We start from the raw sequence: 17,286 nt of genomic DNA, 5'->3' as shown, positions 1-17,286 counted from the left end.
GCTGTTTCAGGAACTTTAGATGGTCTGATCCCAGTCTGGTTGGTCCTAAATTCTTCGTGCAACCCCAAACGTTCAGTCAAAGAACGAACCTCTGCAACGAGGAGTCCAGCAACAGACTGCGTGGCTTCCACAGAGTCGTGGTCTTAGCATCATTTGGTCAGTCTGGGGTCACACGAAGAGACTAAACAAATCCACAGAAGAACTCTGGCAGGTACTGAAGATGCCTGGAACATCAAACCTGGCGAGTACCACATGTACCTGGAGCTGGCAAAGCGTAGTCACACCAAATATTGGTTTTAGTTGGGTTGTTTTTTTGCTTACTGCACTTCTTAAAAAGTTAACTACAAACAGTTGCATCACTTCAGCATCATACCGTAAGAGAAAAAAATCCAGATTTCATGACAAGCTTTTGAAGTAAAGGATAAAGAAACGGTTCCCTGATCCAATAACATCCAGACCAGAAAGTTCTGTTATACATGCCCATTTTAATAATCTGATAGAAAACATTTGTTGAGCACAACATACACCATTTTACCATATACTGTGAGGAAAACACTGAAAAAATACATTTGAAACAATGCTATATATTTCAGCAAATATTCCTATCGCTGTACAATGACCCGTCACCGTACACAAGATGCTCCAGTAAATATCCAGCCTTCGTAATCCGCCAGGAACCAAAGACTTAAAAAGCTTCTGCTGCACCTCACGTGAGGCGTTGTTGGTTTACTCTGTACAAACATCTGTGGCTGGAAATTTCAAACATTTTTTTTAAATTGTCAAAAACGACCTGCATAACTTCACGTTATGGTCCTTTAGCAAAATAGCCTCGCCGAAAACAGACGAACCACCAGACGAGTTCAGTCAAAAGTGTGATTTGACACGTGGTAGTGCATATAAATAATACCAAATATACAGTGAATATTATCGATCAATATTATCATATACAAGGAGAAGGTAATAAATACACTGTTACAAACAGCTTCAGGGTCGGCACAACACAGCTGGGTGCAACAAGATTGTGCGACTGTGACCATATATACACACACACACAGTCACACACACACTCACGCACACTCACACACACACACACACACACACACACGCACACACACACACACACACACGGGAGAGGAACATCATGTCATGACCTCCCCTCATTGATCCCCCTTACATACGACGTGGTACCTTACAGGTAGTGTTGGACAGATCAGCAACCAGCTGCAGAACTGTCGACGTGTATTCAAAGTGCTGCAATAAAAACTAGGAGACACGATTCTTCTATCACTAACAGGTGTCCGTTCAACGTGTGCACACAGTCTCACAGTCGTTCAAACGGGCGTGAAGCGTATTCACGACAACGGAATGCTGTTAACCACAACAGGTGTGTGTGAGCGGATGAGAACGGGGGGAATTACAGAGTGGGAACAGTTTTTCCGACGTGGAAGAGCTCGGGGCAAAAGGAGGGATTTTAAAACTTTATCTGGGATGACGTCGGGCGGAGGGGGGGATATAGTCGGCTGTGTGAACTCTCCGACGGGCTGCAGGAAGACGTGAGGAATCGATCTGATCTCTGGAAGTCTGACTTGTCACAGCAGCGACTGAGAGGTGGCAGTGAATTCATCAAAGTGCTTTCTTTACAAGATTTCCTTTTGGAATACAAAATGTTTTTGGACTTTGAAGGACCTACAAAATTATTTCATTCAAATGAATTATTGGGAAAAAATATTTGGATGAATCTGCTAAAATCATTATTTGGTTTGACGTGTCGGTGATGTCTACTGATGGTTTCCACGCTCTCTTCGTTTTACCGAATGCCACAAAGTGCAAATTGTGCTGGGAAGTCAACTGATTTTTAGAAATACATCCACTTTTGTGAAAACGAGCTTGTACTATTGCCAGAACATTAGGAAGACTGTGTGAGACGAGTGTGTCCTCTCTGTAGAAAACTGGACACGTTTTACAGCTACATGAATGTGCTCAATAAATTATAAAAACGCTTACAAAAAGACACGATTGTAAAAAGAAAAAAAAGAAAAAGAAAAGGCACACAACTTTTTCTTAGACAAGTGTTAAAAAAAAACTACTTGGTTGACCAGTAGTTTTGGTTGGACACGACCAGATGGTATCCAGGCTTGACACATTACAAAGAATCTAAATGAACAAAAAAAAAAAATGTCCTGAAGTGCAAGTTTGGAATTGTTCCTTGTCCCAGTACACGGATTCATACCGTCCACTTCACATTCTTTGTCTGGAAGAACCCAGATTCAGCTCAGCCTCACAGTCGTCCCTTCTTTAAAGAACAGAGGCTACACTCTTCAGGCTCCCTTCTTGGGGGCTCAAAAACAAACTGCCGCAGGGTTTCCAAGCCTCGTTTGCAGGGCTGCCCCACAGTCAGTCAGGCCCTCTGAGCCAGGCAGCTCCAGATTGCAGGATTTCTCCACTGCAATAAAAAATTAAATCAGCAAAATCTGCTGCTGCAGCTCCAAAAGCACCACCAGTTCAGCTATGTTTCCGCTGGGGAGACGTCGCGCGTCGTCATTTCTACCCTGTCCTCGTCGGAGGGATGATCTCGGAGCGTCACGTCGTCGCATCCCTCGGCTGTGTCCATCATGCCGCCGTCTTCACCCTGTCCGTCCTGGTCGTCCAGCGTCAGTTCGAACTGAAATTTACTCGCCACGGGTCCCCCCTCCACCTGCCCGTGTGGGCCTCCTTCTCCGTCGCTGGTGTAGAAGGGAGGAGACGGGCTCTGTGGGATCATGCTCTGGTACCAGTTCCTGTTGTCCTCCAGCATGTCCAGGATGTCCTGGGCGTCGGGATGGACCAGGTCAGCCCACGTCTCCCACAGAGGATGGACGATGTAGTCGATGAAGCCAACCTAGAGACGACAAACGAGGGTGATGTCAGTAAAAATAAAAACATATCTCAAACATTTACTCCTGGTTCTGGATGTCTGAGCTCTCTACCTGAGTTCTCTCCACTGAGGCGGTGTGCTTGTCACACATGGGGCTGATCTCCATCCCCCTCTCCCTCTCTCTGTCTCCCTGGTGGAAGAACTCGTCCATGATCCTGTCGGTCCACTGCCGGTACAGATCCAGAGGCTTGGTGGGGTTGCTCAGGTCGGCACAGTGGACCATGTTACGCAGAACCTGCACAGAAATCAGCAGCTTAGCATCCTGACTCTCTCTGCTGCACATCAAAGTGTTTACATGACACACGTGTTAAAGCACGCCTCCTACCTGCATCCTGTCCGTGTAATTGTCCAGCAGCAGGACACCGGAGCTGGTCACCTTCTTGGTCTCCACCATCGTTTTCAGATCGGCCAGCAGACTCATGTGTTTCGACATGTCGGTCGCCAGAACCTGGAAGACGGAAAGACAGGGAAAATGATGTAAGAAATAACCCGGGATGAAAGAGGAAGGAACAAAGTAGTCAAGGCTGCGCTGAAAAAGCTAAAAAATGAGACATTTGCTCACCATGTCTATGACCATCCTCCGGAGCGTCTGCCTTTGTTTCTTGGTGAGGTTCTGGAAGATGTCGCAGTTGTCCTCCTGCAGCAGCTTGAAGCCCACGGCCAGGTGGTGGTTCTCCAGCACTGACTCATCGTTGTACATCAGAGCCAGCTCAGAGTCTGAGAGGAGGGAGGGAGGGAGAAATGACAGGAAGAGAGAAATTAAATAGAGCTTCTTAAACTCAGGTCAGGTAACTATGGTAACCATTCGATGCCCCTAAAAAAAACCCACGTCGTTGCCTTTGGAGACGGATCCCATTAAACCGTGCAAATGTTTCGGCCTAGTTTGCAAATGTAGACTAAATAAATGTTGATTTTTTTTTGCCAGAAAAGACTCACTGGTGTTGATGAGGAACTGGTTGGACACTCCTGGGTGGTCCACGTCGTGAATGGCCGCAGCAAAAATGGCCGCCAAGATCTCCAGATCAGTGAAGACGGCCTGCGTTTGAAGAGAAAGAACACAAAAGAGGTGAGCTTCCACAGCTAATGAAGTGACCAAACAAGGTAAGGTATTAGAAAATGGTTGCGAGGCCTCTATGTGTCATACTCTCTGGCATGCACTCGCTGCAGCCACCTTTTCATAACCAGCCTGAGAAAAAGGTGTGGGCGAATGTGACACACTTTAATGGTGTCACACGGTAATCAGGGACAACTCATAAAAACAACAAATGCGAGCGTGTCAAAACACCACTTTGCTACTTGAAAAGAGCAGCGAAATAACAGCTGAACAGTTGGTTGTTCAGAAAACGATGACAGGAAGAAGGCAGAATCTCAACCAAAATGAATATTCAGTGACTTACATCCAGCGCGGGAGTGGACAGGAGGATGTGAGTGGACTGGGCCACGTCGGCGGCGTGCAGGCTGTTGTGGTAGGCCACGTCGGAGTGGTAGTGGCCCTCTAAGGTCAGCATGAACGTCACAAAGGTGTCTGTCGGAATCTTGAACGTCCTCATCAGGTCTCGCTCCTGCGTGCGACACACAGGAAGAAAATTAGAAAAACAGAACTTTAAACAGCGAGAGGGGATTCCTGACTGCAAAGGTTACGGCGTGTTGTTTAGGCGGCGGATGAATCATCAGCAGATATCTAACCTCGATTTTTAAACCGTATCTGTCAAACTGTGAATCATGTACGAGAGAAAAGCCTGACGAGATGAAAACAATTCGCTCTCCTGCCAAGATGATTCAGGGCTAGCAATCAATTTCTGCTGCTAATGGTGGCCCAGCAGATGCTCCTGTAACGATACGGAGAGCTGAACATAGCAGAGAACATAGTGTACGCGCCGACATATGCTGTGCCTCGTGCCTTCTATAGCCCCGTGTTTATGTTTGAATGCTTTCACACTTTTTTTTTTCTCCCTGACTTGACAAGAGGGTGAAAGGGGAGTGTGAAGAGGAAAGGAACTGACCTGAAAGATGGTGTACATGATGCATGTGAGCGGCCGGTTGTGGGAGTGTTCAGCCACTTTGAAGATATTCAGTCCCCATCTGTTGATGTCCTCCAGGTCCTGTTAGGGAATTCAGAAGTTAAGTGTTTCAACTCCAGACATCACATTTCTTTCTTTCTTTGTTTTTTTTCTGGCTGTACATTTATTGCTTCGCTCACCTTCGACAGCAGCTCCTCCTGGTCTGTCTTGACCCCGAAGCGATTTTGGATGCTTCCAGAGATGCTGGACGTATGGCTGACCTTCCTCACCCCGCTGATCTGTGTCATCATCCCGCTCTGCTGCTGCTGCTGCTGCTGCTGTTGCTGCTGCTGGCCCTGCCTCCTCTTCCTTTCCCTCGACTTTGGAACTGGACACGGAAGCTCCAGCTCATTCTGTTTGTCTGGAGGAAATAGAATTGAAGACAAAAAGGGAACAATTGAAGATTAAAGAGGTGGTTTTTCGATCAGGTCAGCTGCTAGGGGTTGTTGGATGAGCCTCCTCGCTTGTGTCGCCACTGCACTGAGTGAACTGAGTTACCAGTGGGAGATAGTTGACCTCTCACACCTACGTGACAACACACTGAAGCTGCACTGGCAGTTATTTAATTAGCAAACGATCCCTCACTTTCTGTCTTCTCCACTAAAACACACTTCTTTTGACAGCAGTACAGACCAAAAAAAAAATACTGATTTGAATCACATGCAATAGTATTTTCATACAAACGTGATGAAAATGTCATATTGACAGACTTAACAAGTGTTAATGAGATGTTATGACAATATTAAAGTGTCCCGTGAGCTCAGAGAAAGTGACCAATGTTGTAAAAACAGTTCAAAGAATCGTGGAAAGCTGGCTCACATTCAGTTCTAATGTTTAGGGGAGGGACGTATTAGTATGCAGGTTTATTCGCTGCATGTGATTTACTCCGTCTGTTAGCTGAGAGACAATTCTCACGTGTTGTACGCAGCCAACAGTTTGTGTGTGTGAGACTCCCTGGGTTGGTATAAGTGCACCACATGCACCACAGTGTGAAAAAATATCTCAGCTGCATCCTCCACAAAGCAGAGGAAAATGATCTCTGTACACCTGACAGGTGTTAGCTGCAATGCAGATGACAAAACCGCTAAGCTTCAAAGATAAACTGAGCTGTGCTGTTGTGTTCGTCTCCATAAGCAGCTCTATCATGTCGAAGCCTCTTCCACTGCACCACTTCTATTGTTAGTTTTTCCACCAGCACCTTGTTCCCCTCCCCTTCTCTTTTCTTTGTCTTCTGTTTTAGGCTTTGCTCCCTCCGAGGCAGGAAGTCGGAGGTGTGTTTACTAGCACGAGCAGAACATCAGTCTGAAAACAACCCTGATAAGCTGGCTGTCTGGCTGCATGCTGCTGCTGGTGGTGGTGGGTTGAATGGGAGGGTGGAAAACCTGAGGGGCAGACAGGCTGGCTGTTTGCAGGGCAGGCGAGCTGCCTAGCTGGCTGTGAGTCACGAAATGCTGCTAGGCTTTTAAAAAACAAGGAAACGCTGCTGTCCTCGTGATGAATAATGCAGCGTCTACTTGGACCTGATGGCACAAACATTCTCCCTCTCCCCGACTCGTTGCTCCTGATCTCTCCAGAGGGAAGTCTTCCCTGAGTACAATGCCCTCCCTCCCTCCTCCCTTCACATATCTCTGCAGTCAGAGCGAGGGGACCCTGTCTCTCTCCTCCAGACCAGATCAGACTGGTTTGAGAGCGGCGGTGCAGACCAGCTATGTGTTCCTCCACTACTTAGCACATGCTTTGTGTAACCTCACCACCTTTGCCACATACACACCGTCATTCCTGACGGGGATGTTGGTTCACTGACGTCGCTGTTATGCATAAAGCACATTCTGTGATTGCATACTTCAGGATGTGTTAATATGTGCCGAGTTGCTCACCTAGAAAGGTGTTGGAGATGTACTCTGACACTTGGTTGCCTGAGCGACTCATCTCAGACAGGTGGCTTAGCTCCCGGTTCAGCATCCTCTTGAACTGCAGGCGAAGAGATAAAGCACAAATGAGGTCAGAGGGAAAGACACAGACATCCATCAAATCATTCTTCTGCTGTTTCTGAGTAGAGGAATAGAGCATTTCCTGTTATTTTCCACTGGAACATGTCCCTTGAGAACATGGCCCCTGTCTTTAAATGAACCATATAAGGTCTGTGTTTACATCCTCTTGGCTTGAATTAGCCACTGAGACTGCTTAGCAATCCAGCAAACAAAATACTGTGGATATGTACAAAATGCTGCAGACTAATCTTCATGCACGCTTTTTCCAGGGAAACAAAATATTCCAGTTTTTCTCAACGCATGCAACCACTGAGCGAGAGCATAACGACAAAATCAGCCTAATGTAATCAAACACATCTGAGTGTGTAATCGAAATATAACAAAATCAGAGCGAGAAATCTGAGCTGCTGCACCAGCTGCAGTGAACAGACATGAACATTCATAGTCCCGTCATCACAATGGCAATCCTTCAGGGACACACCTTAATGTATCCCCAGGACACAGAGAACAGGTAGTTGGCCTCAGGCATGGTGCTGAGCTGTGCTGAGCCCCTGGTGCTCCCCAGCAGAAGCAGTGAGTGCTCCTCTCTGAGTGGATCTCCAAAGCTGAGCCGAGCTCTGCAGCCTGAAGCTCCAGGCGCCACCAAAATCGCCGCCTTGCAACGGTCGACTACGGTGAAAACGCCCCGGCTGAAGCCTCTGGAGTGGGGCTGTGGCGGAGCCCCTACATCCCCAGCCAAATGCGCCTCCTCCTAGCGTCGCCCATCATTTTCAAGGATCGCAAGCCGCTGGCGAGAGTGATGGAATCCCCCTGGATGCAATCGATATTTCCTTTTCTTTGGTTCTCGCCGCCTCTGTCCGTCTCTCTAAACCTCTGCCTCCTCCCGTCGCTATCCAAATGTTATCCAGTGGCATGCAAGGGGGAAATCCAGCCTTCCCAAGCCCAGATTGAGCAAGGTAGGGAGGAAAGGCAGGCTACACGACAGAGGGAGAAAGGGAAAGGAGGGATGGAAAAAGGCGGAGAGGCGGAGGAGAGGGGGCTTCGCTCTAGCTGTAGAGTCCCCTGTGGCAGACAGACTGGTGGAGTCTCTCTCTCTCTCTCCCTCTCTCTCTTTGCCTCCCACCCTCGCTAAACACTGAGCCATGCACAGCACTGCAGAAAAGCTTGGAGAATCCCCCACATCTTTCTCTCTCTTTCTAGCTATTACTCCCTCACTTCTCTGCAAACCCCCTCCCACTGTCTCTCCCCCCCCATCCTCGGTCTCCCTCCCCTCTCAAAATGCCCCCCCTGCTCAGTAATGCAGAACAGATGCAATGCATACTGCGCAATGTGAGGCTTCAAAGCACCAGAGCGTTTATCACATGGGGAAGGAGACACGGGGTATTAATTTACCAGATTTGGTTCGAGTCTTATTTTTAAATATAAGAGTGAGATTATACGCAGCTGTACGTAGTTCAGTCCGTGATCGTTGTGTTTCACTTCAAAGACCTGCATTGTTCTTGATATCAGCTACTCTCAAAAACAGCAGGTTTCCTGTCTCACTGCTGCAGTTTTTTCGTGCTTAAGAGAGAAATGGGGATGATGGAAGACACGCAGATAAGAGTTTTCAGTGTGAAGCCCACCAATGTACCACCAGCTGCATGGCAACCTGAACGCCATAGCAACAGAGTCACATGGTCCTCTCCATCGTTCTCACGGTGGTCCCCACTCTAAACACGCCGCATCACATCACATAGACTCACAGCCGTGAACAACCACACACACACCTAACACACAGCCTCCAGCAGAGAAGCTCTGCATAGACACAACGAGCCAAGACACACAAACATGGACACAATTCTGAGCGATGAGGGAAAATTATTTTGCCAGTAAAGAAAACATGACTTTATCATGAATACCATGTAATAGTCATGCATCAAGACGACTTTATTTCCTCAAAAAGTAATTGTGCTTTCCCGTGTTCACAGTGCATTCAAACACTATGAGGAAAAAAATCTACCGTTATGCCTGCTGCCACGGCTTTTATTCTTTCCTACAATGGGGTCTTTTCTCTTCATGCTCAACCAGACTCTCTGGTCTCACCAGCTGTCTAATAGCTGTCAAGCAGACAGCTAACATCTACTTGACTCTGAAACTTGAATACCACTTTCAAAGCACTGGCTGCATTCAAAACCCAGACTGCCAGAGGCAGTCCATAAAAATCAAAGAGAGCTCGTAAGGACAAAAAAACGGTGCTTGGAATCAGTTGGCTTTATTCGGTTCAAAGGGAATTGTAATTGATTCTTTAGAGAAGCGGAACAGTCTGGATTTGACTGACCTCTAGGAAATGAATTAGGCACACGGCTACACGTCAGTCACTCAGGGTCACTTGGTTCAGCTCAAACACTGCATAGACTCATGGCACGGTGACAAATCTATGAGTGTGCTCAGGGGAACGGATTGCTCAATGCACGCATTAACTCATACATCCTTTTACGTTTGCAAGGAGCTATCATCATTCTGAATTAACCCTTGAATTAGGCAACCACGAGACGACACATAAAATCTGTGAAAAAAACCTTGTGGTTAGTTCTTAGAAAACGCTGTTGCCTAATAAAGTTTGAACACTTAAATAAGTGCATACTGGAACCCATGTCTTGCAAAAAAGCAAAGTAAATAATATGCTAAGAGGCAAGATTAAACACTGTTAACAAATACACTTATATATATAAAAACTATAATTTAAAAAATAAAAAAAAAGTTTTCAAAAGTTTTATGAACATGCCACCACACAATGAGCTTTGTTTCAGTGAGTTGAAGTCTTTTAAAGGAATTGCATGACTTTAGATCAAATCAATTAATGTATTCTTGCATAAGCCAAGGTTTCCACATTGCAGACCACAGTCAGTCCCACAGCACGATGTGAGCAGCTCACAAGTTAACTCACCATTTTCCAACTTGTAAGCATCTCAAAGTTTCTCTTCTGCTTTTCAGAGCAACATAATCCCATTGTCACTTAACAAAAACCAAACACTGCAACAAAAGAAATCCAGTAAAGGTCCGACAGCGATAACTCTGCTCAGCGTGTCTGAGATTCTGCCCTGCTTCCTCTCTCTATTCTCTTTTCTGAAGTGGCGTCAGGCAGGAAACGTATAGCGATAAAGCTGACTTGACTGACTGGCCTACACAGTCTAACAAGAGATGGATGGCTCCTCCTTCCAACACAGGCCCGAGCATGTGTCCCCACCTACTTCCCTTTTGCTTGATAGAGCAATCCACTGAGGTCATTTACTGGTAGACATCCTGCTTCCTAACATGGCCTCAGGCACCAAACTACTAACATACCTGATTTCATCACCAAAAAGTCCCAGATAACTTGTTTAGCAGAACGCCGCGCTGACACATTGTAGGGGAAAATCACAATTGACATGTTTTTATTCCTCTGGGACAAAATCTCTAAGAGTTTGGACCTCAGCTGAAACAGAGCGCTAATAGAAAGGGGAACAGCTTGTCATAATAATGCAATGCCACAGCGGTGCAATCTGACAAAGCACAGAGTGAACCAACGCTGTCCCACGTGTGGCTGCTTACAGTGTCAACACGCCGTGAAGGATTCTACGGTTAAGTAACATTAGAAAGACACATTTCCTGGAAGGTGTTGATCAGAAGTAGGTAAGAATAGTGTTACAGTGAAAACATGCTTCATATTTTCATTCCTCGTTCTGTCTTATTTTCCATGATGAACGAGCAGAAGATTACAGAGGTACGACTTTTTAATTACGATTAGGCACCATAATCACCGCTGCAGCTCGTCTCATCTCCTCACCACCCTTTCAGTCAAATGGAATCACAGCACTGTAATTTAATGTCCATTACCCCTGCTACAGCTACAGACCCGCCGCTACATCTGTTTCAATAATTTTGTCATTCTTTCCCCTCCGAAGACGGCGGCGGCGCTTCAAAGTCGAAGTGACCACACGTGAGTTAAAGTTTCCTACTCGCTTGTGTTCTGCTCGGGGGCTCGCTCGCAAGCGAACCCGCAGAGCGCTAAACTCATCTAACTGGATTCAGATGGCAGTGTTTGTCCAAGGCCGTCACCAGCATCAGCATGGAAGTGTGGCGAGGCTAATGATAGTGAGAGGCAGGGAAGCAGCTCCCCACTTTGAGGTCACACCGACCAGGCTGGCGGTCAGCAGGCTGTGTGGTCCTGTAGCCCCGGATGCACCTGTGCCCTTGGACACTGAAAGTGGAGACACCCTGGGTTTGATTGTGGGTTCAATTACATCCTCTAAGAAACGGTTCTTTGTCGAAGCCCTTGGTGCAATAATAAAACTGTATTTGACACCAATTCTGCGATAAAACCAGGATGTACCAATAAACCGTTTCCTTCCATCCCTGTAAAATTGCTCAACAATCCAGCACATTGATGAAACTCAGCAGTAACATCATAAACTGTTGACCCCTTCACTTTTGCAAACAGCATTGGTCAACAATGGCACTGGGTCACATTGATAAGAATCTGGCCGTTCTGCTGCCGGCCTGACGGGCTTTGGGCTCATTGTCTTGCCAGTCCCAGTGACGTAGTTGCCCGTAAAGACTCAACCTGGCCGCCTGGTCAACGCACTGCTATTGTCGTCTGGTAACCAGGGAGTAGAGTAGGGGAGGCAGTTGGGGGGGTGAGGGGGTGGGCGCAGGAAATAAAGAGACAGGAAGCTGGTGTCACGGTCACAGTCACCCATCATGGTCTGACAACAGCCCTCCCCATCCCAACCCTCCCTCAGACCACAGTGGAGAATACAGACGGATATGGACAACACCACCCTGGGTGTTTATAATCTGATGTCGCCGTGCTGTCTCCACTGTCTGCGAGGAGGTTGAGTAACAATGTGCAGTGAATAGCAATTTGGCTGAGCTCTGTACCCAAAAAAAAATACGCACCAACATATGCTCGTGTACAAAGCAAGTTAGTTCTGAATAGCTGCTTTGTGAACAAGAAGCATGATGTGTTTATTTAGACATCATGAAACCAAACTGGAAGGCTGAAATTAATTTAAAGAAAATTAAATACCATGTTGGATTAATCAAATGTGTCATACCAACTGATAAGGATGGATTCTTTATCTTATCATTTATTTATTTTGTGCAGATAGTCACAGCTTGTGGAGGATGAATTCAAATGGTTTTGGTGATCTCTGCCTTTTAACATGAAACTAAGACGGTAAACATTTAACGTCAGAAGCATCCCCACCGTCAGCGTGGCATTTAGCTCAAAACACAACGATGCACCTCAGCGCAGCCTCGCTGAGCCGCTAGCAGGGCGCAGGCTCTCAGTCTATAAATAATATAAATAGATTTCAGTGCCTTCAGAAAGTACTTTACCTTGTAAAGGCCCTGCATGGAACACAACATACTGTACTGGGGGTTATCATGGCGTACACTCAAGTACACTCTGCTTCTTTATTGCAGCTGATGCTGTTCATCTGCTAGTGAAAGAGATCTTGAGAATTTATCCACTTGTCACGAGCACGTACCAAGAATATTTATGGCATATAGCTTTCTAATAATTGTGTTGGCATATCTAGTTTGCCAACATGCCAGTTTGTGAAATCAATAATGGAATATACAGTAGAAATACTGTATAGAACCTGGAATTTCAATTAGCTCGCCTCGGCAACACAGAGAGCAGTAAGGACCCAGCGAAATGTTCAGTCAATACTCACTGTTACACACCAATATGAAGTGGAGTACACCTTTAAAGCCAACTTTCCTCCAACAAGTCCTAATTCTCTCCATAAATCTAAAAACTAAACTCTGGACAAACCGATGCCTGTTAGAGAAACGCGACCTTGTATAATGACATCACTTGAGAAAGTGGACCAGTGTCCTACTGGGCTAAACATTACAACAGAGCCAATATCCACACCACTCGAAAGTAAATGACAAACGCATCTGTGTGCGGCTTAAATCATGCTGTATGTCCTTCTGCAGGCCGGCTCGGTTGTATAACATGCCGTGTGTCCTGGATAGTTTGAATAAGGTAAGGAAGTTGAAGCTGCCCAATCCTTCCCACATATGTAATTATGCTATTCAAAGATAAGAGGAAGTCAGTAGTCATGTATGCAAAACAAACATTTTATGCTTTTTCTTTGCAGCAGATCCATAAAATGATTACAGCGGCTCAGACACTTCCACAGAAAGGCTGTCGCTTTGCAAGTGCGTCAGTGCGGCAACTTACAATTTAGAATTTGCATACACTGTGCAAACAGACAACCACACCGCAACAAAGACCAATTATACAGATATGTACAGGCCTGCAAAATCATCGTCATCACAAGTTCAGTCCCAGCATCATGTCTCTGGACAGCACACTACAGAATGTCTACTGTGGCAATAATCCTTTATTGAAATGCTATCAGCTCTAAGACTGACTCTGTTTAATTAGCATTGGTAATTGTGGTTTGGCAGACATACCGCTAGGGTGTCTGTGTGCTGTGTTTGTGGGAGGTCTCACAGTGATCGCTGCTTCAGTGGGTAGAAGACACATTGACAAATAAACATATAAGAGCTTACTATGCTATACGATCATAAATAAGAGTTATTAGGAGCATAGCACTATTTCAAACTTCACATTTTGAGACTGAAGGTTCCTTTGTGAGTTTATAAAATCATCTCAACTCTTGGACTTATGAAATTTTTCAAAACCTGCTGGGGCAACCTTAAGAAGCACTCGAGCTCTAACAGTGTTGTAGTTCCTGTCTTCTGAAAACTTACAGTAATCTGCATTTAAATGTGATCCCATTTCACATGATTCCCTTGAAGCCAACTGTTAAAAATGAAAAGGAAAATGTTCTGGTTTTAGCCCGTCCAGGAGGACAGACGATAAAAAAATACTTTTTTGAACATATACATGCAAAAACTCCCCGGCAACCAATGCACTATTGTCACACTCACATATAATAATGCAGAGTCCCAGTTGTCTTACCTTGTTAGAGGCCATGTCGCTGACAGACCGGTAGGTCTGGATGGTCTCCAACTGGTCCAGACACCAGTCCAGCTCCTCCATGGTCTCCATAGCCAGCTTCTGGTAGGACTCATCTGCCAACAGACACATGGACACGTAATCAGGACCAAGAGGATCCATGTCCATAGCTGAGCCCCCTGACACCATGCGTGGCGGTCCAAGGGTCCCAGAGTGGCTTGATCGTATGGGGGACTGGCAGGCAGGACATCCGGAGGACGCAGAGGAAGAGGGGGAGGTGTGTACACAGAGGTCCTTCATCTCGTTACGCTCCACCACCTCACAAAGTTCAGGGAAGTTGTATTGTCGGACAAACGGAGGTTAGAGCTAGTGTTTGCCGACTCTCTCTCTCTCTTTCTCTGTAGTCTCTTTCTTTGCGTACCCCCTCTTTCCTTTGCTCTTGTGCGCTCTGCAAACCCCCTCCCACTCGGTCTGCTTCTCCCAGCCCCTCTGAGCCTCTCTCTCATTAACTTATCCACTCTCAGTACCACTCTATTGGACGAGTGGCGTGCAAACTAGGCAGTCTGCTGCCTCCTGCTGTTGATGTGTCGGAGACCTTCGCCCCCCCTCCCTCCTGTCCATTTAAACGCATACAAATGGTGTGCACGTACAGGTACAGGACATAATCCACTGCCTTGGTGAAAAAGACACATCTGGTTTTGCTTTTCAACACTCCCTTCACCGTGTTTTCACCTCCAAAAAATGCATTTCTGTGATATTTAATTTATTAGCGCTGTGTGGACCAGAAGAGAAAGGGCACTTTGTCACTGCTGCAGAGACAAATGCTCCAGCTCCCTCCGCTGCCGATGACTTCCTCTCTGAAACATGCAGACCACTTCAAGGCTGTACCCTGCTGAACTGCAGCAGCTCACACCACACCACCATGCTGCACAAACTGGCTCTCTCCTCTCTGAACCTCTCTGAGGGAGGAAAAAAATTATATCAAACACCAAACTTTGTGTTTGCACAAGCAACACGAGAGGCAAATTTTGACTCCCTGAATTGGGGGGGAGGCCAGGCCAGGGCCTCACTGTGTGCCAAAGAAACCAAAGCACTTCCTCCTTGGCCCTGAACTCACACAAAACATGGAGCGGAATTACTGAATGCTGGAGTGACTGCTGAGGACAATCAGATCTGTCATTCGGTGAAGCAACTTTGTCGGTTGCAGCTATGACTCACATGCGGTAGGCACAGTTTTTAGGAGAAAAAGATGGTTTATAAGAAATGCACACGCAGATGATCAAACACGGGAGAACACATTTCAAAAGCATCACAGTCTGATATACCAAGCAGAACGGTGATTCAACAAATTTCTGTCTGGAGGGAGTGAACGCTGAACACATCTGGATCTCTCCACCTTCTTTTTTCTATGGAAAAGACTGATCTCTACTTCATAGGGCTTCACACATGGAAGAAATTTACCCCATATGCTTAGCACAACAGGACAGCCAGCGTGCTGCTCCCCAATTTACGTCAATATAGTGGATCAAAGCACTTCAAAGCACAGCGATGGCGTACAGATTGTGAACCACCGGTGTTTAACAAAGAACTTCAATGAAACCTCAGACGACGTTGCGCAGTTAAGGAAACCTCCTACGACTGAAAGGTATCAGAACAACACCAGGACAATGACTCCTCTGAATCACAAAGGAAAGTGAAGTTTGAGCTGTTTAACTTTACCCGCAGTTCTTAGAAATCATGCCACTGGCTGCTCACGTTACAGAGCTAGACTGTTAGCGCTAGCTCGAAGCCTTGGCTGCTGCAGTATAGAACTGTATGCCAGGTTTTGTGGTCCAAAGTATTCACAGGATCCACTGGCACTCACGCCATGCAAAAGTCACTGACACAGAGCAGAAAGTATAACATCAAAGCAGTTAATGCACAAGGGGGCGAGCTGTTGAAACTGGGTATACACCAACGTGCGGCTGTCTTGGGCGTTGCCAAGAAGGTATGACCACATCCTGCCCCCGTTCCCTCCGATGAGGGTATATAGAGACATTAGACATTTTAACGGGGCAGTCGGGAAGCATCAAAGGCTTGGACCGTCCACATCGGCCGTATGATCGAAATTCAGGTCATTTTGCAGCTGGCGGCTGAATCGTAGACACGGTCCAGAAAATCATAGTAAAATGGTAGATGTAGGCTGCAGAACAAAAGCTCTCTGGTTCTGGTTCCTGGCTTCAAACCACTTGGCTCCCGCAAGGTCACTGAAACAAAGCTTCAAGCAATCATCTATTGTGTTTTTTACAACTGATAATTTCTTAGAAAATCTGGAGCCACGATTCTCCAACTTGAGTCAATCATATTTGTGAGTTGAAGACCTAAATAAAACAAAGTTATGCACACGCACGCACTACGGGTAGATGGAGTGCTGAACCCATCATCACCTTTCGTTGATCATAAATACGGCGCTAAATGGGCTGACATTTCACAATGTCACCAGTCAAAGGTGGCGTGACGCACTTTGAGTCTGAAAAACCTGCTGCCAGACAGAGTGTGAGGTACTTTTCCAGCCTGTTTTCTCAGCAGAAGTCTTTTTTTTTTGGTGAGTTCTAATGCATTGGCCATATGCTGGAGGCTGCAAAAAGGACAACAGACCTCAGTGTGCAGACAGACCCTGTCTGCCTCCCCTCTCTCCCCCTTCTCCCTCTATCTCTCTCCCCTGTAGGGCCACAAACCAGCTTCTGTAAGAGCCATCAACTGCGCTAACGACCAGGGCTGGGCCCAAACCTCCATTCCCGCCGAGACACCTTCCGCTTACATCCACCTCACACTGCCCCTCTCTGTGTTCTCTACCTACCCCCAAAACCTGTTTCCTTCGCTGTCTGGCTGGAACTCAGTTTGCAGAACTGCACCGTCGCATCTCTTGTAGCAACTACAGCAAGGGATGGATGAAGTATTCAGATCCTTTACTCGAGTAAAAGTAGTAATAAGACGATGGGAGAAAAAAAAACAAGAAAAATGTTGCTTTCGAAGTGCAGATGTATATAAAAATGTACTTCAGTTTTACAAGTTAGTGTGCACAGCATACAGAAGGCTTTATTCCTATTCGGTTTGCATCACTATTGCAGGAACATGTAGGCAGGATTTGAATTGTATAGCTGGTAAAGCTACTTTATGGACAGGTATTTATATAAATATTATTCATATTTTATCATCTTGAAGTAACTATTAGTATACTACTATATGGAGCTGCCCATTTCCCTCTGCAATGTAGCGATTTCGACGCATTACGTAGGATAAAATGGAAAAACTGAAGTAAAACACCAGAACTATACTTTAGCCTTCAGTAAATGAACTTTGTAACTTTCCAGAACGGGTTTA

General features: G+C 46.1%; 1 protein-coding gene across 2 annotated transcripts in view; it reads right to left on the bottom strand.

The window, feature by feature from the left end:
- Positions 1-465: 465 nt before the first annotated feature.
- LOC103364601 (cAMP-specific 3',5'-cyclic phosphodiesterase 4B) overlaps positions 466-17,286 on the bottom strand; it is a 53,677-nt gene continuing 36,856 nt past the window's right edge. Inside the window, exons 8-17 of one of the 2 annotated variants that reach the window (XM_008291797.1) lie at positions 13,927-14,039; positions 6,852-6,945; positions 5,115-5,335; positions 4,918-5,016; positions 4,312-4,476; positions 3,851-3,950; positions 3,477-3,631; positions 3,240-3,362; positions 2,967-3,149; positions 466-2,878 (exon numbers count right to left, since the gene is read on the bottom strand). In XM_008291797.1, coding sequence (XP_008290019.1) covers positions 2,507-2,878; positions 2,967-3,149; positions 3,240-3,362; positions 3,477-3,631; positions 3,851-3,950; positions 4,312-4,476; positions 4,918-5,016; positions 5,115-5,335; positions 6,852-6,945; positions 13,927-14,039 — 1,625 coding nt within the window. In that variant the 3' untranslated portion in view covers positions 466-2,506. Of the gene's footprint in view, positions 2,879-2,966; positions 3,150-3,239; positions 3,363-3,476; positions 3,632-3,850; positions 3,951-4,311; positions 4,477-4,917; positions 5,017-5,114; positions 5,336-6,851; positions 6,946-7,446; positions 8,174-13,926; positions 14,040-17,286 lie in introns of those variants that run through there. The other variant, XM_008291878.1, reaches the window with a different exon arrangement.

This window comes from Stegastes partitus, unplaced genomic scaffold, assembly GCF_000690725.1.
Source record: "Stegastes partitus isolate 25-593 unplaced genomic scaffold, Stegastes_partitus-1.0.2 Scaffold0, whole genome shotgun sequence".
Classification (NCBI taxonomy): Eukaryota; Metazoa; Chordata; class Actinopteri; family Pomacentridae; genus Stegastes; species Stegastes partitus.
The sequence above is the reverse complement of the archived record's forward strand: the minus strand, read 5'-3'. Positions and strand labels throughout refer to the sequence as shown.